The sequence below is a fragment of the Chelonoidis abingdonii genome, chromosome 6 (genome assembly GCF_003597395.2).
Source record: "Chelonoidis abingdonii isolate Lonesome George chromosome 6, CheloAbing_2.0, whole genome shotgun sequence".
In the NCBI taxonomy this organism is placed as follows: domain Eukaryota; kingdom Metazoa; phylum Chordata; order Testudines; family Testudinidae; genus Chelonoidis; species Chelonoidis abingdonii.
Window position 1 is genome coordinate 90,625,057 of NC_133774.1, and position 14,503 is coordinate 90,639,559.

The window sequence follows — 14,503 nt, forward strand, 5'->3', positions numbered from 1 at the left end:
GAAGTGGGTATTCACCCACGAAAGCTCATGCTCCAAAACGTCTGTTAGTCTATAAGGTGCCACAGGATTCTCTGCTGCTTTTACAGATCGAGACTAACATGGCTACCCCTCTGATACTTAACATTTTTGTCAATGACCTGGAAGGAAACATAAAATCATCACTGATAAAGTTTGCAGATGACACAAAAATTGGGGTCGTGGTAATTAATGAAGAAGACTAGTCACTTATACAGAGCACTCTGAATTGCTTGGTAAGCTGGGTACAAGGAAACAATATGTGTTTTAATATGGGTAAATGTAGGAACAAAGAATGCAGGTCATACTTACAGGTTGGGGGATCCTATCCTGGGAAGCGGTGACTCTGGAAAGGATTTGAGAGTCATGCAATGATGGATAATTAGCTGAACATCTGCTCCCAGAGCAATACAGTGGTCAAAAGGGCTAATGCACTCCTCAGTTACATAAGCAGGGGAATCTCAAGTAAGAATAGAGAGTTTATTTTACCTCTGTATTTGGCACGGATGCAACTGCTGATGGAATACTGAGGATGTCCAGTTCTGGTGCCCACAATTCAAGAAGAATGTCGATAAATTGGAGAGGGTTCAGAGAAGAGCCATGAAGATGAGTAAAGGATATAGTCAAAAAGCTCAGTCTGCTTAGTTAACAAAGAGAAAGCTAAGGGATAACTTTATTACAGCCTATAATTACCTAGATGGGGAGCAATATCTGAAAATGTCCTCTTCAATCTGTGAAAGAAAAGTATTACATGATCCAATGGCTGGAAGTTGGAGCTTGACAAATTCAGACTGGATAAAGGCATACATTTTTAACAGTGAGGGTAATTAATCATTGGAACAATTTACAGTGGGTCATGGGGAATTCACAGTCACTGCCAATTTTTAAATCAAGATTGCTCTAGGAATTATTTTGCGGAAGTTTTATGACCTGTGTTATACAGAAGTTTAGATGATCACAAGGATCGCTTCTGGCCTTCAAATCTATGATTCTGGGTTCTTCCATAATATAAACAGTAAGTATTTTAAGCAGTGGAATTAAAACTGCCTGAAATACTACTCTTAACTCATGATATATTATCCTACCCTAAAAACCTGAGAGAAAAATTGTCATAATGAAAGGAAAAATCTATTTGCGGGAAAATTATAAAGCAATCAAGGAGATATGGAATATTTGGTATAGAGAAACAATATAATGAGTAGACAGTGTATTTTGTGCTAATCATTTTTTTTATTTTGGTGTTAGCTAAAAATCATTTGTCATCTGTAAGACATTAAATTTGTGGCCTGATCTTCTTATTAAAATTCACTGTCTCTGTGATTTTCAGGGTCATATAGTCTCTTGCTGTTTTAAATTAATATGATTATTATGGCTGTTAAATCATCCTCAGCTGGATTGTGGTATAAGGGGCCAATAATGTTATATTATGCAATTATGAAATGACTTTATAATATGAAACCTCATACTGTGGTGCTTAGCTATCCTTTAATACCCATCAGAGTGGTAACAAAACATAGATAAAAATTACCATTTTCCAGATTTTGAAAATATGCTGTTCTTTGGAACAGGAGCTGTCTTTTATGTTCAGCTAACACAATGAGGACTTGATTCTATTTGAGGTCTCTGGACACTTCTGTAATATAATTGGCTTTCCTTCCCCGGATAAGAAGGTGTTGTTTGAGAAAAACTGGGGTAATGGAAAGTGATTAAAGTGTTATGTTGGAGTTTAGAGCTAATTGTCACCACTGTAGAAGAAGCAGGCGCTGGGAGAGGTTACCTTAAAGTTTTTGTTGGATTTTAGACAGTGTAGTTTCACCTAATTTATTTGTAAACCCCTAATGCTACAATATGAAATAATGTTGTACTTAAATGGTATCTCAGATTTTCCTATTTATATATGAAGAAACCCTCAACTTTTTGAAGGAAACTACTCTTTAAAAAAATAACAATTTGAATTTGCTGCTGTATGGTACCTTGGCTCATTTTCAGTAATGTTTTGGTGAGTAGTGACCACTTTATCAGCAGCTGGTGAAAGACAAATCTGAAGATAGTCAGAGCTATAAAAGATCCTTCATAGAAATAACTATGATAGAAATCCTGGTTAGATGCTGCATACCTATTTTAGCTGATAGATCAAGTAAACAGGTTATGTCATCCTTCAGTAGTACAGAGTCTGCATTTCAGTCATTTGGAACTGCTGGGAGACATTTGTAGGCTCAACAGTCCCTGTTACTCAGATAGTTCCATGTCAATGTATATGCTTCCCAAGGATATGAATCTATACCCACTGCAGGTAATAACCTTTATACAGTGTGATTTAAGGTTTTTTTGTTTAGACTTGGGGAAAAGAGATGGTTACAGCAAACAGAATCCATTCCAGTTTTAAGAAAACTAATTTGATATCTTCTTTGAGATTTTGATATTCTTCAGTTCCCAGGATAAGTTAATTTTGTGTTTATGTACTTTTCCAGTCATGGATTCAGACTTTCATATTATAGTCTGTACATGTATGTTTTGGATATGATGTGTGACAGCTGTATTCTAACAGTAAGTCTGTTAGCACTTGAAGTGGAACATTCTGGTATACTATGGAGCTGTGCCTGAGAATCTGGTAACAAAAGTTACTGACTAAATATGTTACATTTCAGACACTAATCCAGATAACTCACTCAACAGAATAAAGCTAATCCATTCCTTGTTAGAAATGCTGCCCACAGTCTCTGAAGGATGTAACAAATACCCCATGCCTAAGCTCTGCAGGGCTTCTCACTGCCTCAAAGTGAAGAACAACGGGAGTTCGACTGGGAGGGTCTGAGGCAAGAGGAGCAAGGATTTATTTTCCCTTCCAGAAGGCAGAGGGAATAACTTGAGGTGAATCATATTAAATGTGAACTACTCAGTTTTTTAAATTCTGGATCTGCGTCAAATGTAATGGAAAGATAGGATCAGGTTTCGAGTGTGGCAGTCAGAGCAGAAGTGAAGTGCTGGCCTATAACAGCAAATCTTTTAATTGAAGAAATACCATTGGCTCTGAAGATAAACTGGGGAACAAACGTGTTCTGGGGGGATAGACCAAATTACCCAAGAAGAGTTTCCTTTCTGTAATTTTGTTAGCAATCTTTTTCATTTCAACAGAGTCATTATATTGGTTTGGTTTTGTTTTATTTTATTTATAATTACAAGTCCAGTGGTTACTCAAGTGTATCTTTGTTAATCAGTTTGGGCACCCCATGGAAGACTTTGAGTTTAAAGTGATATATCAGGTCAGTATTCTATGTGTGTACTTTGTATTTTTGCATTTGTTATTTTTTTTCAGTTCTATGGCATATCTCCTCATGTGGCTAAATCAAAGAGAAGCTTAGGATAATTCAGGAAAAGTTCCCTTTGCAGGGCTAGATTCCATAGTTTAAAAGATACACAAAAATGTTTCTGTTAGACTAGGAAAGTTTTAGGCCTCTGAAAAAAGCAAACATTGAGATATATCCTAGAAGGCAGGATGCCCGGGACAGAATAGGTACAAATGAGAATTTGCCGCTCACATGTGTTCTTTGGTGACAATCCGGAAGAGTCAAGATCACGATTCAACAAAACATGCAAATACATGCTTGAAGGTTAAGCGTCTTTTTGAACAGGAATGGATTTAAGCACTTGTTTAGGTGCTTTGCTGAAAATGATGTCCAGGTGCCCATGTCTACAATGAGTACAGTAAGTAAACCGCTCTGAAATAGGTCATCTGACTGTGATCTGTATAGCAATTTACTGGGGGGCTTTTCCTAGGCCAGCAATACAATTTATTCAGATTTGGTGAAGAGCATATGAGAAGGGAAGAGAAAATTCACTTCTTGTTTTGGGGCTAGGGTAGAAGTTTGCTACACAGCCCCAGCCCCTCTCCTGTGGCTCCCAGTCCAGTCTATGTACTGGATTTGAGTCCTGCATTTCTGCCTTCATCACTGCTCTGTCTAAGCCTATATGCTGTTGACACAAAGACCCTCTTTGCAATATTCAGGCAGTGCAGAGGATTCTTCTGAACAGTCACTCTGGTAGCAAGTCTCATTTTAAGCAGTGTGGAGGGGCTTTTTGTAGACCTTCTTCACCAGGATGCATTTCACCCATTGAAATACTATAAAGGCTTAATTTACCCCCTGAAAATCATACATCCAGATGTAACTAATTGTTATAGTCCTTATTCATTATCTATTTTTTTAAATACTTATTGGCTAATAAGACAGGACATTGGTGGATTAATAGGTAGTTTGATACACTGTTCCATAAGTGTTCAAATGACAGCAACAACAAAAAATGTAAGTGTGGATTTAGTAACTAATGAAAAAAAATATGGGCTTTGTTTACATTTCCTTTGATCACTTTTTAAAACAAACATGCTCTAAATACGAGCCATCCAACTGGTGTACCTTACTTATTAAAATGTTTTCTTATTGGTTGGGGTCCAAAGCCCTGTAATAGTCTGAACAATACTATGGTTCATTGTTTATTTATCTATTTATTTATTACTGTTTAAAAGTGATGGTGAAATTTTTTTAAAAATCTGGCCTGGGTTAGTATTGTGCCGAATTGGTAAGCATCTCTTGGGTGTTATTTAGCCTGTGTGAAAAGAGATCATGGTGGTCTGCGTCAGGCAGTTGTGACTTGTAGGAGTACTGCAACTGACTGAACTTTGTCTTGGCCCACATGACATGGCACATAGGTCAAGGTTACAAAAGGTTGTACCCTGTCGCATACTAGGGTCAGTATCCACTGGCTCCAGTTGCTTCTGTTATTGTCTGAGTTCAGCTCCCAGTGAACAAAAGTCCGTATCATGGAATTGCCACCACATTTGGCACTAATTGACAGCTGCCTTAGCATTCTTGACAGAAAGGACAATGATTGGATGGACACGGGCACTGAATAGTCTCAGCCCTAGAGGTCTTCCCCTCAGGGCATCTTTCCACATTGTGGAAAGTCTTCTGTTCCACTGTCCATACTGTTGTATGTATCTTGTGGCTAAACGGAGGAACTCATTCTCCACTGGTCACCCTCTAGGATTTTTTATGAGAATTAGATTCACTGAGATCTTTGTTTAAAGTTTTCATTTTAACTAGAGAATATTATTTTCAAATGAAAAACATGATGAACAAGACTTTATTGAATCTTTTCCTTCTGGTTTTCTAAGTGCTTTTTTTATTGGGGTGGAAGATTAGGACATTTGGTAGAATTTTAGATAGGAGGGCTTTTTATATTCTTGAAGTGTTTCCAACTCTCACAATATTTTTTTTTAAAGGTTCTCTTGAATTTCTCGTTTTTGCCTACCAGCTTTTGAAGTTTTGTCCTTATCTAGTATGTTCACCAGCTCCCATTACTCATGGTCAATGGAACTAAACCATAGACTGCTCTCAGAAAGATGGCCACCATGTCTCCATAACCTATGTAGATAAAAGTGGGGCTTCTGCTAACAAAGATGGATGATCTCTCCTATCGTTTCCAATGGGGCTGCAGCCAGACTGCTGTATGAGGACCAAATGGAGGCAGGAGAATGTGGCGGTGCAGTGAATGACACTAGTGGTAGTCGGGGAAGAGAACACGAAAAATAAGTGAGTTAGGTAACTAAAGAACTGAAGGAGTGTTGGAAGGTCCAGGGACAGACTGAGGGAGAGGCAGCAGAGAGGGAGAATGAGATAGGTAACAGACTGATGAGAATATAAGGGGGAAAGTAAATGAGGGAAGACAGGCGGCTGGATGGGAGACAGGCGGCTGGAGGAGCAGGTGGGGAGTACATGAGTAAGACAGCTGCCTATCCTGTCTAGACAGGGAGAGGATTAGAGATGGGTAGGACAGCAACTCCCCACAACTCAAGGGTTAGGAGAGGGTAAGACGAGTGTCATCTGAGTAGTGACTAGAGAGGGTGTGTGTGGGGGGTGTTCAGTTCTGACCCTGAGATGATCACAGGTGGCTTCCTCAAAAGGTGAAGAAAAATCAGAAAGCAGGTAAAAAATGTGATTAAAAATCATGATTTTAAGCCAATTTAATTTTTGAAGTATTTTACTTCGGTTTTAGCTCATGATTTTTGAATGTTTGGCGTTCCTCATACTGATCTGGCCCTAGGCATGCTGCTTCTTGGAAATACTGAATTCCAAATATATAGTGTGTCGTACAATTTTAATTAAAACAGGTTTATAAATAAGATTGTAATAATATTTTCTTTTTTCTGTGTTTAATAAGAAATGAAGGGGAAAAGACCGAAAATAGGGGATTAAATTCATTAGACAACTTTTAAGGAAATAACTTTTCTTGCCCACAAAGCTAAAGGATACTAACAGATGTCAAGTTTTAAAACATTTCCTCACTTTTGATAACAAGCTATTTTAAAACTTTCATACTACTTTGAAAACTGGATATATTTTAGATTTCTCATGGTATGAAATAAATTCTAAATAAGCATCATTTTGAGAATATATGTTATCTTCTTGTAAAAATAAGATACTACAGGTGATGGATAGTGAAATTTCACAAACAATACTTTGCACACAGCACAGCTGCATTTGTGTATACATACCCCCACACTTTATTTTACTACTCTTCTAATGAAATATTGGTGATGACAAATTCAGATAGTAAAAATCTGAGCCCCAGCTGGGTGATATATTTTAAAGTACTGATTACTATTCAATCACTGCTATTTTGACATAAAGGGGTCATTATTTTACCCTCTTATAACTATAGAAACCACTTTACTGCTTTATGGAGCATCTACAGACTGAAAAAAGATTCTCTTAATTTCCTCCCACTTCACAGATGAGATATTAGCAAACTTTTTTCTCATTGTATGTTTAGATATGTCTGATTATAGTTCTAATCTTTTTTAGGGGGAGGGGATGGCCCAACATACTGCTGTCCCTAAATTGAGCTTTCAGTATTGGCTGGATAAAGCTGTTGAGTGGGGTCAAACTACCACTTTGGAATCCCAGCAAGATGTCTGCCTTCAGTTGCCTAAATTACAGGAGTTTCTACAGCAGATTTATGAATCCTTGAAACATATGGTACGTAATTTAGCAGGAAGAATGAACTGTTTTGAAGACTGCCTCAAACAACCTGAACCCCATGTTTTGACAAAACCAAAAAGTGAATGGTAGCAGAGAGGCTTGTGGTATTGACCTAATGTATTGCTGGATAAAAGAGGCAAATTGGGGAAACAGCCACAGGTAATGCAAACAGGAATGTGTTTCCTGTGTCCCTGATTTATTGTGAAAGGAGCTTTTTTTTTTTTGATTGGTTATGTTGTCACATGAGATTTCCTAGCCAATTGAGTAGAGACTTTTAAAAACTCTTTATAATAAACACAAATTTGATTCATGTTGTCAGGTCATAAATTGGATTATTTAAAGGCCTTTACATGCAAAATTGTAACTGATCCCTTAAATCCTAAAGTCTGTTGACATGCTAAACCCAGTGCTGTGGCACATATAGTGATTTCCAGCACTATGGTTGGATCACTGGCAAATGTTACTAACTATTCTGGGTAGTAATTTGAGTATTTTCTTTCTTTCTTTCTTTTCTTTCTTTCAGTCAGGTAAACTTTAGGTGGTGTTTGTTGTAACTTTTGTGTGCATTGATTCAGCATAGCAGTTTTCAATAATACAATATCGAGTTGTGAGGTTAAAATGCTCTTCACCTCATGAAAAGATTAACAAAAGAAAAGTATTATTTTTTTTCTGAAGTTAAAGTGCAGTTTTCAAATTCGTTTTTGAATGTTGAGAATTTTTGTGTGTATGTATACTTTAAGAATAGAAATTTTTATATGAGAATAAAAATAAAATCTGTTTTTTTTTAATGTTGCTACTTCGGTGAGTACTTTCTGAGATATGGCCTCAAATGGACCTTCTATATATGGCCCCAGAAAGTCTAGGACCAGCCCCAATCTGAGACAAATCTGAGGAATTTATTGCAGCAGCAGGAGATGGTTATTGTTTCTGCTACTTGCACATTATCTCAGCACACTACCATTTTTAAAGCCTTCATTTATTAGACAGTAAAGCTACAAATACTGAAAAATAGGCTGATTGCATAAGGGTCTATATAAACCCCACTATCTACTACTTTTTATAGTGAAGCTGCTTTCTATTTGGTTAAATTTTCCTTATTTTTTTGGTAGGTTCAGAGTCTGTTAAATTTTACGTTGTGACTGACTCGTTATGATGTCATTTGCCATGCAGTAAGCAGGAGTAGTAATATGTAGAAACTTATCTTTATGCCACAGCTTCTATTCATTTCTTCACAAACTCCATGGCATAATGTAAGAAAACTGTAGGAATCAACAGACTACTTTAATTGTATTTTACTACCTGGAAATTTGTGTTATTTACAAATATTATAGCCTTTCCTGACTACTCCACATAAGGAAAATGAAGTTAATTTTCAAACATAATTAAACATTACCCTAAGGGAAATATAGCTCAGGTTTAGCTGACCTGGATGAAGTATTAAGTTACAGCTGTGGCCTGAAAGCTTTGCTTTTATTAAATATCTGAAGGTCTTCTGCTCCCTGATGTGTACTTTTAGCAAAATAAGAATGTAATTTACAGTTATCTAGGTAATTAATGATAATCAAGTATTTTTGGTGTTCAGTACATTATGTTTTTGTTTACAGAATTCCACTACTGCACTTCAGAGGTTCCCTTTAATTGGTCAATTACTAGGAAGACTTTGTTGGAATCCCTTTGTTGTTGGATATGGTAAGAACTTGAAACTAGCTTTCTGCAAGAGTTTCTAGAATTTTCCTTTCAAACTGTGTTTTTTAAATTTCTGGGCACATATTTTGATAGTTCATAAAAACATGAGAATGCAGATAGTTTGTTTTGAATTATGTTATTGATCAGAAACTATAGTACTTGTTCCATAGTCTCAACTTTGTTCTAAAATCCATCCACTCCCTCTTCCCTTGAATAAGTAAGAGGTTCTTCAAGACATCTGCAAAATAAGGGGTCTCAGTGATTACCTGCCTCTTTTTTCTCAGAACCTTCCCCAAAGAGCTTGAATGAATTCTTCCTGGTTGTAAAATTTTATCAGGAGGCTCTCACCTCTCCTCGCATCAGTTATTTAAAAATCCTTTGTAGGGTTTCTGGAAGCCTAACTCTCAAACTCCTTCCACTATTCCCAGAGACTTGTTAGAGGAAAATGCAAAATCTCTTCTTAGTAAAAGAATCTCTATGTTGTTGGCACTGCCCTTCCCCTCTTCAGAAGGATGAAAGCTGACAGGTGTGGAGGAGCTTGTGGTTTGGACAGAGACATCCGTTAGGGGAGGATCTATTAATGGAGATTCTCTATATCCTAGTAAGGAGAAGAGGACGGAAGATGATAAAATATGGGTAGGATCAGATGAGAAACAGTCAAATGAAAAATAGTCCCATTCAATTACATCCGATAATGTCAGACAGCTAAAAGATGACAATTTTTTAAGTGCTTGTATATATAAATGCTAAAGGTCTAAATAGTAAGATGGGTGAACTTCAGTACCTCATATTAAATGAGGATATTGATATAATAGGCATCACAGAAACTTGGTGGAATGAGGATAATCAATGGACCACAGTAATATCAGGGTGCAGAATATATTGGAAGGATAGAATAGGTTGTACGTGGGGGAGTGGCACTACATGTGAAAGAAAGCATAGAGTCACATGAAGTAAAAATCTTAAATGAACTAAACTTGTGCCATAGAACCTCTATGGATAGTAATTCCATGCTTGAATAACAGGAATATAGCAGTAGGGATATATTACCGACCACCTGACCAGGATGTTGATAGTGACTGTGAAATGCTTAGGGAGATTAGACAAGTTATAAAAATAAAAAACTCAATAATAACGGGTAGGGCTCCGTGTCTGTCATGCTGGTTGCAGAAGTCAGGGAGTCCATGACTTTCCGCAACTTCCGTGACTTCTTCAGCGGCCCGTGTGGCTGATCCAAGGGCTGCTCAAGCTCTGAGCAGCGGTTTCTGGAGTGGCTGGAGCAACCGCTGCTCAGTGGCCTCCGGCAGCCTATGCTGCTGGGCCCTCTCCCCCAGCAGCAGCCACCCCCCCCCCCCCCTGGACCGCTTGGTAATAAGTGACCAAATAATAAATTTAACATCCCTTGGAAAAAAGGAAACACTGGGGGGTTTTTGACCCACACTGTACGCATTTAATTTCAGAAAAGGAAACTAGAAAAAATGAGGAGGTTAGCTTTTAAACAGAAATTAAAAGGGGACCAAAAGTGAAAATTTCTGAAAGCTGCTGCATGGAAACTTTTAAAGAAACCCATATAAAAGAGGCTCAACTTAAATGTAACTGCCTTTCAAAAATAGTCTTTTTAATTTTAATTTCTTTTGACCCGCTAAAAGGGTTAAGAACACCAGTTTTTTTTCAATGACCTGACACCTGACCAGAGGACCAATAGGGGCAAGATACTTTCTAAATCTTGGGTGGAACAAAAGTGCTCGTTTGTTTGTTCCCCCACCTCTTAATTTTGGGGTTGTTTTACCAACTCTTGGGATGAGAGGGGGGAAAATCATCCAGGCTCTCCAAATCTTTTGAATAGGTCTCTCATTTTCAAACTTGTAAGTAAAGGGGGGAACCAGGCAAGGCTGTTTTAAGTCAAAAAATTTTGTTTTTCAACTTGTAAATCCCCCCCAAGATTGAGTCAGGGGTATTTATAGTAATTTATAGTATAAGTCATAGACAGGTCACGGGCTGTTAATTTTTGTTTATTGCCCGTGACCAGTCTGTGACTTTTACTAAAAATACCCATGACTAAATTGTAGTCTTAATAATGGGGGATTTCAACTATCTCCATATTGGCTGGGTACATGTCACCTTAGGACAGGATGCAGAGATAAAGTTTCATGACATCTTAAATGACTGCTTGTTGGAGCAGCTAGTCCTGAAACCCACAAGAGGAAAGGCAGTGCTTTATTTTGTCCTTAATGGAGCACAAGATCTGGTCCAAGAGGTGAATATAGTTGAACCACTTGGTAATAGTGACCATAACATAATAAAATTTAACATCTCTATAGGGGGGAAAACACCAAAGCAGCCCACAATGGTAGCATTTAATTTCAGAAAAGGGAACTACACAAACACGAAGAAGTTAGTTAAACAAAAATTAAAAGGTACGGTTGCCAAAACTGAAATCCCTTCAAGCTGCATGGAAACTTTTTAAAGACACTGTAACAGAGGCGCTCAATTTAAATGGATATCCCAAATTAAAAAACATAGTAAAAGGACCAAAAAAGTGCCACCATCGCTGAACAACAAAGTAAAAGAAGCAGGTAGAGGCAAAAAGGCATCCTTTAAAAATGGAAGTTAAATTCTATTGAGGAAAATAGAAAGGAGCATAAACTCTGGCAAGTGAAATGTAAAAATATAATTAGGAAGGCCAAAAAAGAATGTGAAGAACAGCTAGCCAAAGACTCAAAGTAATAGCAAACAATTTTTTAAGTAGATCAGAAGCAGGAAGCCTGCTAAATAACCAGTGAGGCCATTGCAGAGAAACTAAATTAATACTTTGCATCAGATCCATGGCTGAGGATGTGAGGGAGATTCACAAACCTGAGCCTTTCTTTTTAGGTGACAAATCTCAGGAACTGTCCCAGATTGAGGTGTCATTAGAGGAGGTTTTGGAACAAGTTGATAAATGAAACAGTAATAAGTCACCAGTACCAAGTAGTATTCACCCAAGAGTTCTGAAGGAACTCAAATATGAAATTGCAGAACTACGAACTGGTATGTAACCTATCATTTAAATCAGCTTCTGTACCAGATGACTGGAGGATAGCTAATGTGACACCAATTTTTTAAAAAGGCTCCAGAGGTGTTCCCAACAATTACAGGCTGGTAAGCCTAACTTCAGTACCAGGCAAATTGGTTGAAACTAGAATAAAGAACAGAATTATCAGACACATAGATGAGCACGATTTGTTGGGGAAGAGTCAACATGGTTTTTGTAAAAGGAAATCATGCCTAACCTATCTACTAGAATTCCTTGAGGGAGTCAACAAGCATGTGGATAAGGAGGAATCCAGTGGATATTGTGTACTTAGATTTTCAGAAAGCCTTTGATAAGGTCCTTCACCAAAGGCTGTTAAGCAAAGTAAGCTGTCACAGGATAAGAGGGAAGATTCTCTCATGGATTGGTAACTGGATAAAAGATGGGAAACAAAGGGTAGCAATAAATGGTTTGTTTTCAGAATGGAGAGAGGTTAATCTCTCAGGGGTCTGTACTGGGACCAGTACTGTTCATCATATTCATAAATGATCTGGAAAAAGGCGTAAACAGTGAGGTGACAAAATTTGCAGATAATACAAAACTACTAAAGGTAGTTAAGTCCAAAGCAGGCTGCGAAGAGTTACAAAGGGATCTCACAACACTGGGTGACTGGGCAACAAAATGGCAGATGACATTTAGTGTTGATAAATGCAGAGTAATGCACATGGGAAAGCATAATCTCAACTATACATATAAAATTATAGAGTATAAATTAGTTGTTACCACTCATGTGACAAATGAAGGGGAGAGTAGTTCCCTTTTATGGACACCACCCAGCCAGCCAATTAGCTATAAAATTCCTCTTAGTAGCTGTTTTTTACTTGCTTTACCTGTAAAGAGTTAAAAAGTCCATAGGTAAAAGGAAGGGAGTGGGCACCTGACCAAAAGAGCCAATGGGAAGGCTAGATCTTTTAAAAATTGGGAAAAAACTTCTCCTTTGTCGGTCTATGTTGCTCTCCTGGAGAGCAAAGACAGTACTGGCATTATGCTGTAAAAGCTTGGGCCAGGTATGAATCATACTTAGAAACTACCCATTTGGAACCCCAGCTATGTAAGTAGATCAGGAAATGTCTATGAAGACACGATTAGGTTCATCTCTTTTATTTCTTTATGGCTTGTGAACTTCTCTGTGCTAACCCCAGGTGCTTTTGTTTTGCTTGTAACCTTTAAGCTGGAACTCTAGAAAGCTATTCTTGCTTAATTTTTGTATTTGCTCTTTTTAAATCTACTGTAGCCTGAGTTTTTAGATGTATTTTTTTCTTTTTTCTTTTTTTTTTAAATAAAGTTTACCTTTTTTAAGAACAGGATTGGAGTTTTGTGTCTTAAGAGGTTTGTGCACGTTATGTAATTAGCTAGTGGCAACAGCTGATTTCCTTTGTTTTCTTTCTCAGCTTTTCCCCCTGGGCGTGTGGGTGTGTGTGAAAGGGCTTGAGGGAACCCCATAGGAAGGAATTCCCACGTGCACCTTCCAGAGTTCTCAAAGGGGTTTTTGCACTTGGGTGCTGGCAGCTTCTACCCATCCAAGATCAGAGAAAAGCTATAACCTTGGTAGTTAAATACAAGCCTCGAGTGGCCCGTATTCATTTTTAGAATTCTTGTGAGCCCCCACCTTCTGCACTTGAAGTTCCAGAGTGGGGAATCAGCCTTAACAATTATGACAGGCCCACCGAACATGTCCTTTTAGAGGAACAGGTTGGTGAATGAGACCTTTTCCTAAGTTCATCCCCAAAGTGGTATAAGAATTCCACCTGAATCATCTGTCACCGTACCACTCTTCTTCCTGAAGCATCTCTCTTCACTGAGAGAAAAGATGCCTTGTATTTGGATGTTTCCAGGACCTTGCTTTACTACCTCAATAGGACTACGCCATTCAGGTTCTCTCCCCTTGCCTCTCTGTAGCCATATCAGCTTGTCAGGAGGTCAAGCCATCTTGTTGGAGAGACTTTCACAGTGGGTCATACAGTGTATTTCCACTGGCTGTTAGCTGGTTGGTGAACCTCTCCCACTGAGAGGGTACAGACAGCATCTTCTGCCTGCTTCAGATATGTGCCAGTCTTTGAGATCTGCAAGAAAGTCATGAGAAGCAACTCACTCACTTTTGTTAAACATTATGCCTTTGATATGGTACCCTGGTTTGATGCCAGATTCAGTAGAAGAGTATTGCAATCACTGTTTGACTGACACCGCTGAAAATCCTCATTCCTGCTGATCAGAGAAGATGCTACTTGCCAGTCACCTAGAGCGGGATCCACACTGATACATGCTCAAAGAAAGAATAGTTACCTACCCTACAGTAATTGTGGTTCTTTCAGATGATGTAGTCAGTGTGAATTCCACAACCTGTCCTCTGTTCCTGCTTATGGAGTCTTCAGCAACTCAGGTTTTGAACTGCAAGGGAACTGAGGGAGGGTTGCAGCCATCCCCCCCTTCGTGTCCTCATATTGGAGCACAAGGAGGCACAGAGCACATGCTTAGCCCCAATTGACACTACTAGTCAAGAAAATCCAGTCTTGTATGCATGAAACATATGTCCACCTACAGTTGATCCACGCTGACTATAACATCTTGAAGAACTACAGTTGCTGTAGGGTAAGTAACTGTTCTTTATAGTCTGTGAGTCCCTGATTAAACAGTTATAATACAATGTAATCTTTTGCCCCTATCACTTCTGCTTTTTCTTCTCCCTCTCGCT

General features: G+C 38.2%; 1 protein-coding gene across 1 annotated transcript in view; it reads left to right on the forward strand.

The window, feature by feature from the left end:
- The window catches only part of FANCC (FA complementation group C), a 181,869-nt gene that overhangs the window by 25,717 nt on the left and 141,649 nt on the right, over positions 1-14,503 (forward strand). Inside the window, exons 3-4 of the mRNA XM_032774098.2 lie at positions 6,876-7,049; positions 8,657-8,741. Coding sequence (XP_032629989.1) covers positions 6,885-7,049; positions 8,657-8,741 — 250 coding nt within the window. The 5' untranslated portion in view covers positions 6,876-6,884. The remainder of the gene's footprint in view (positions 1-6,875; positions 7,050-8,656; positions 8,742-14,503) is intronic.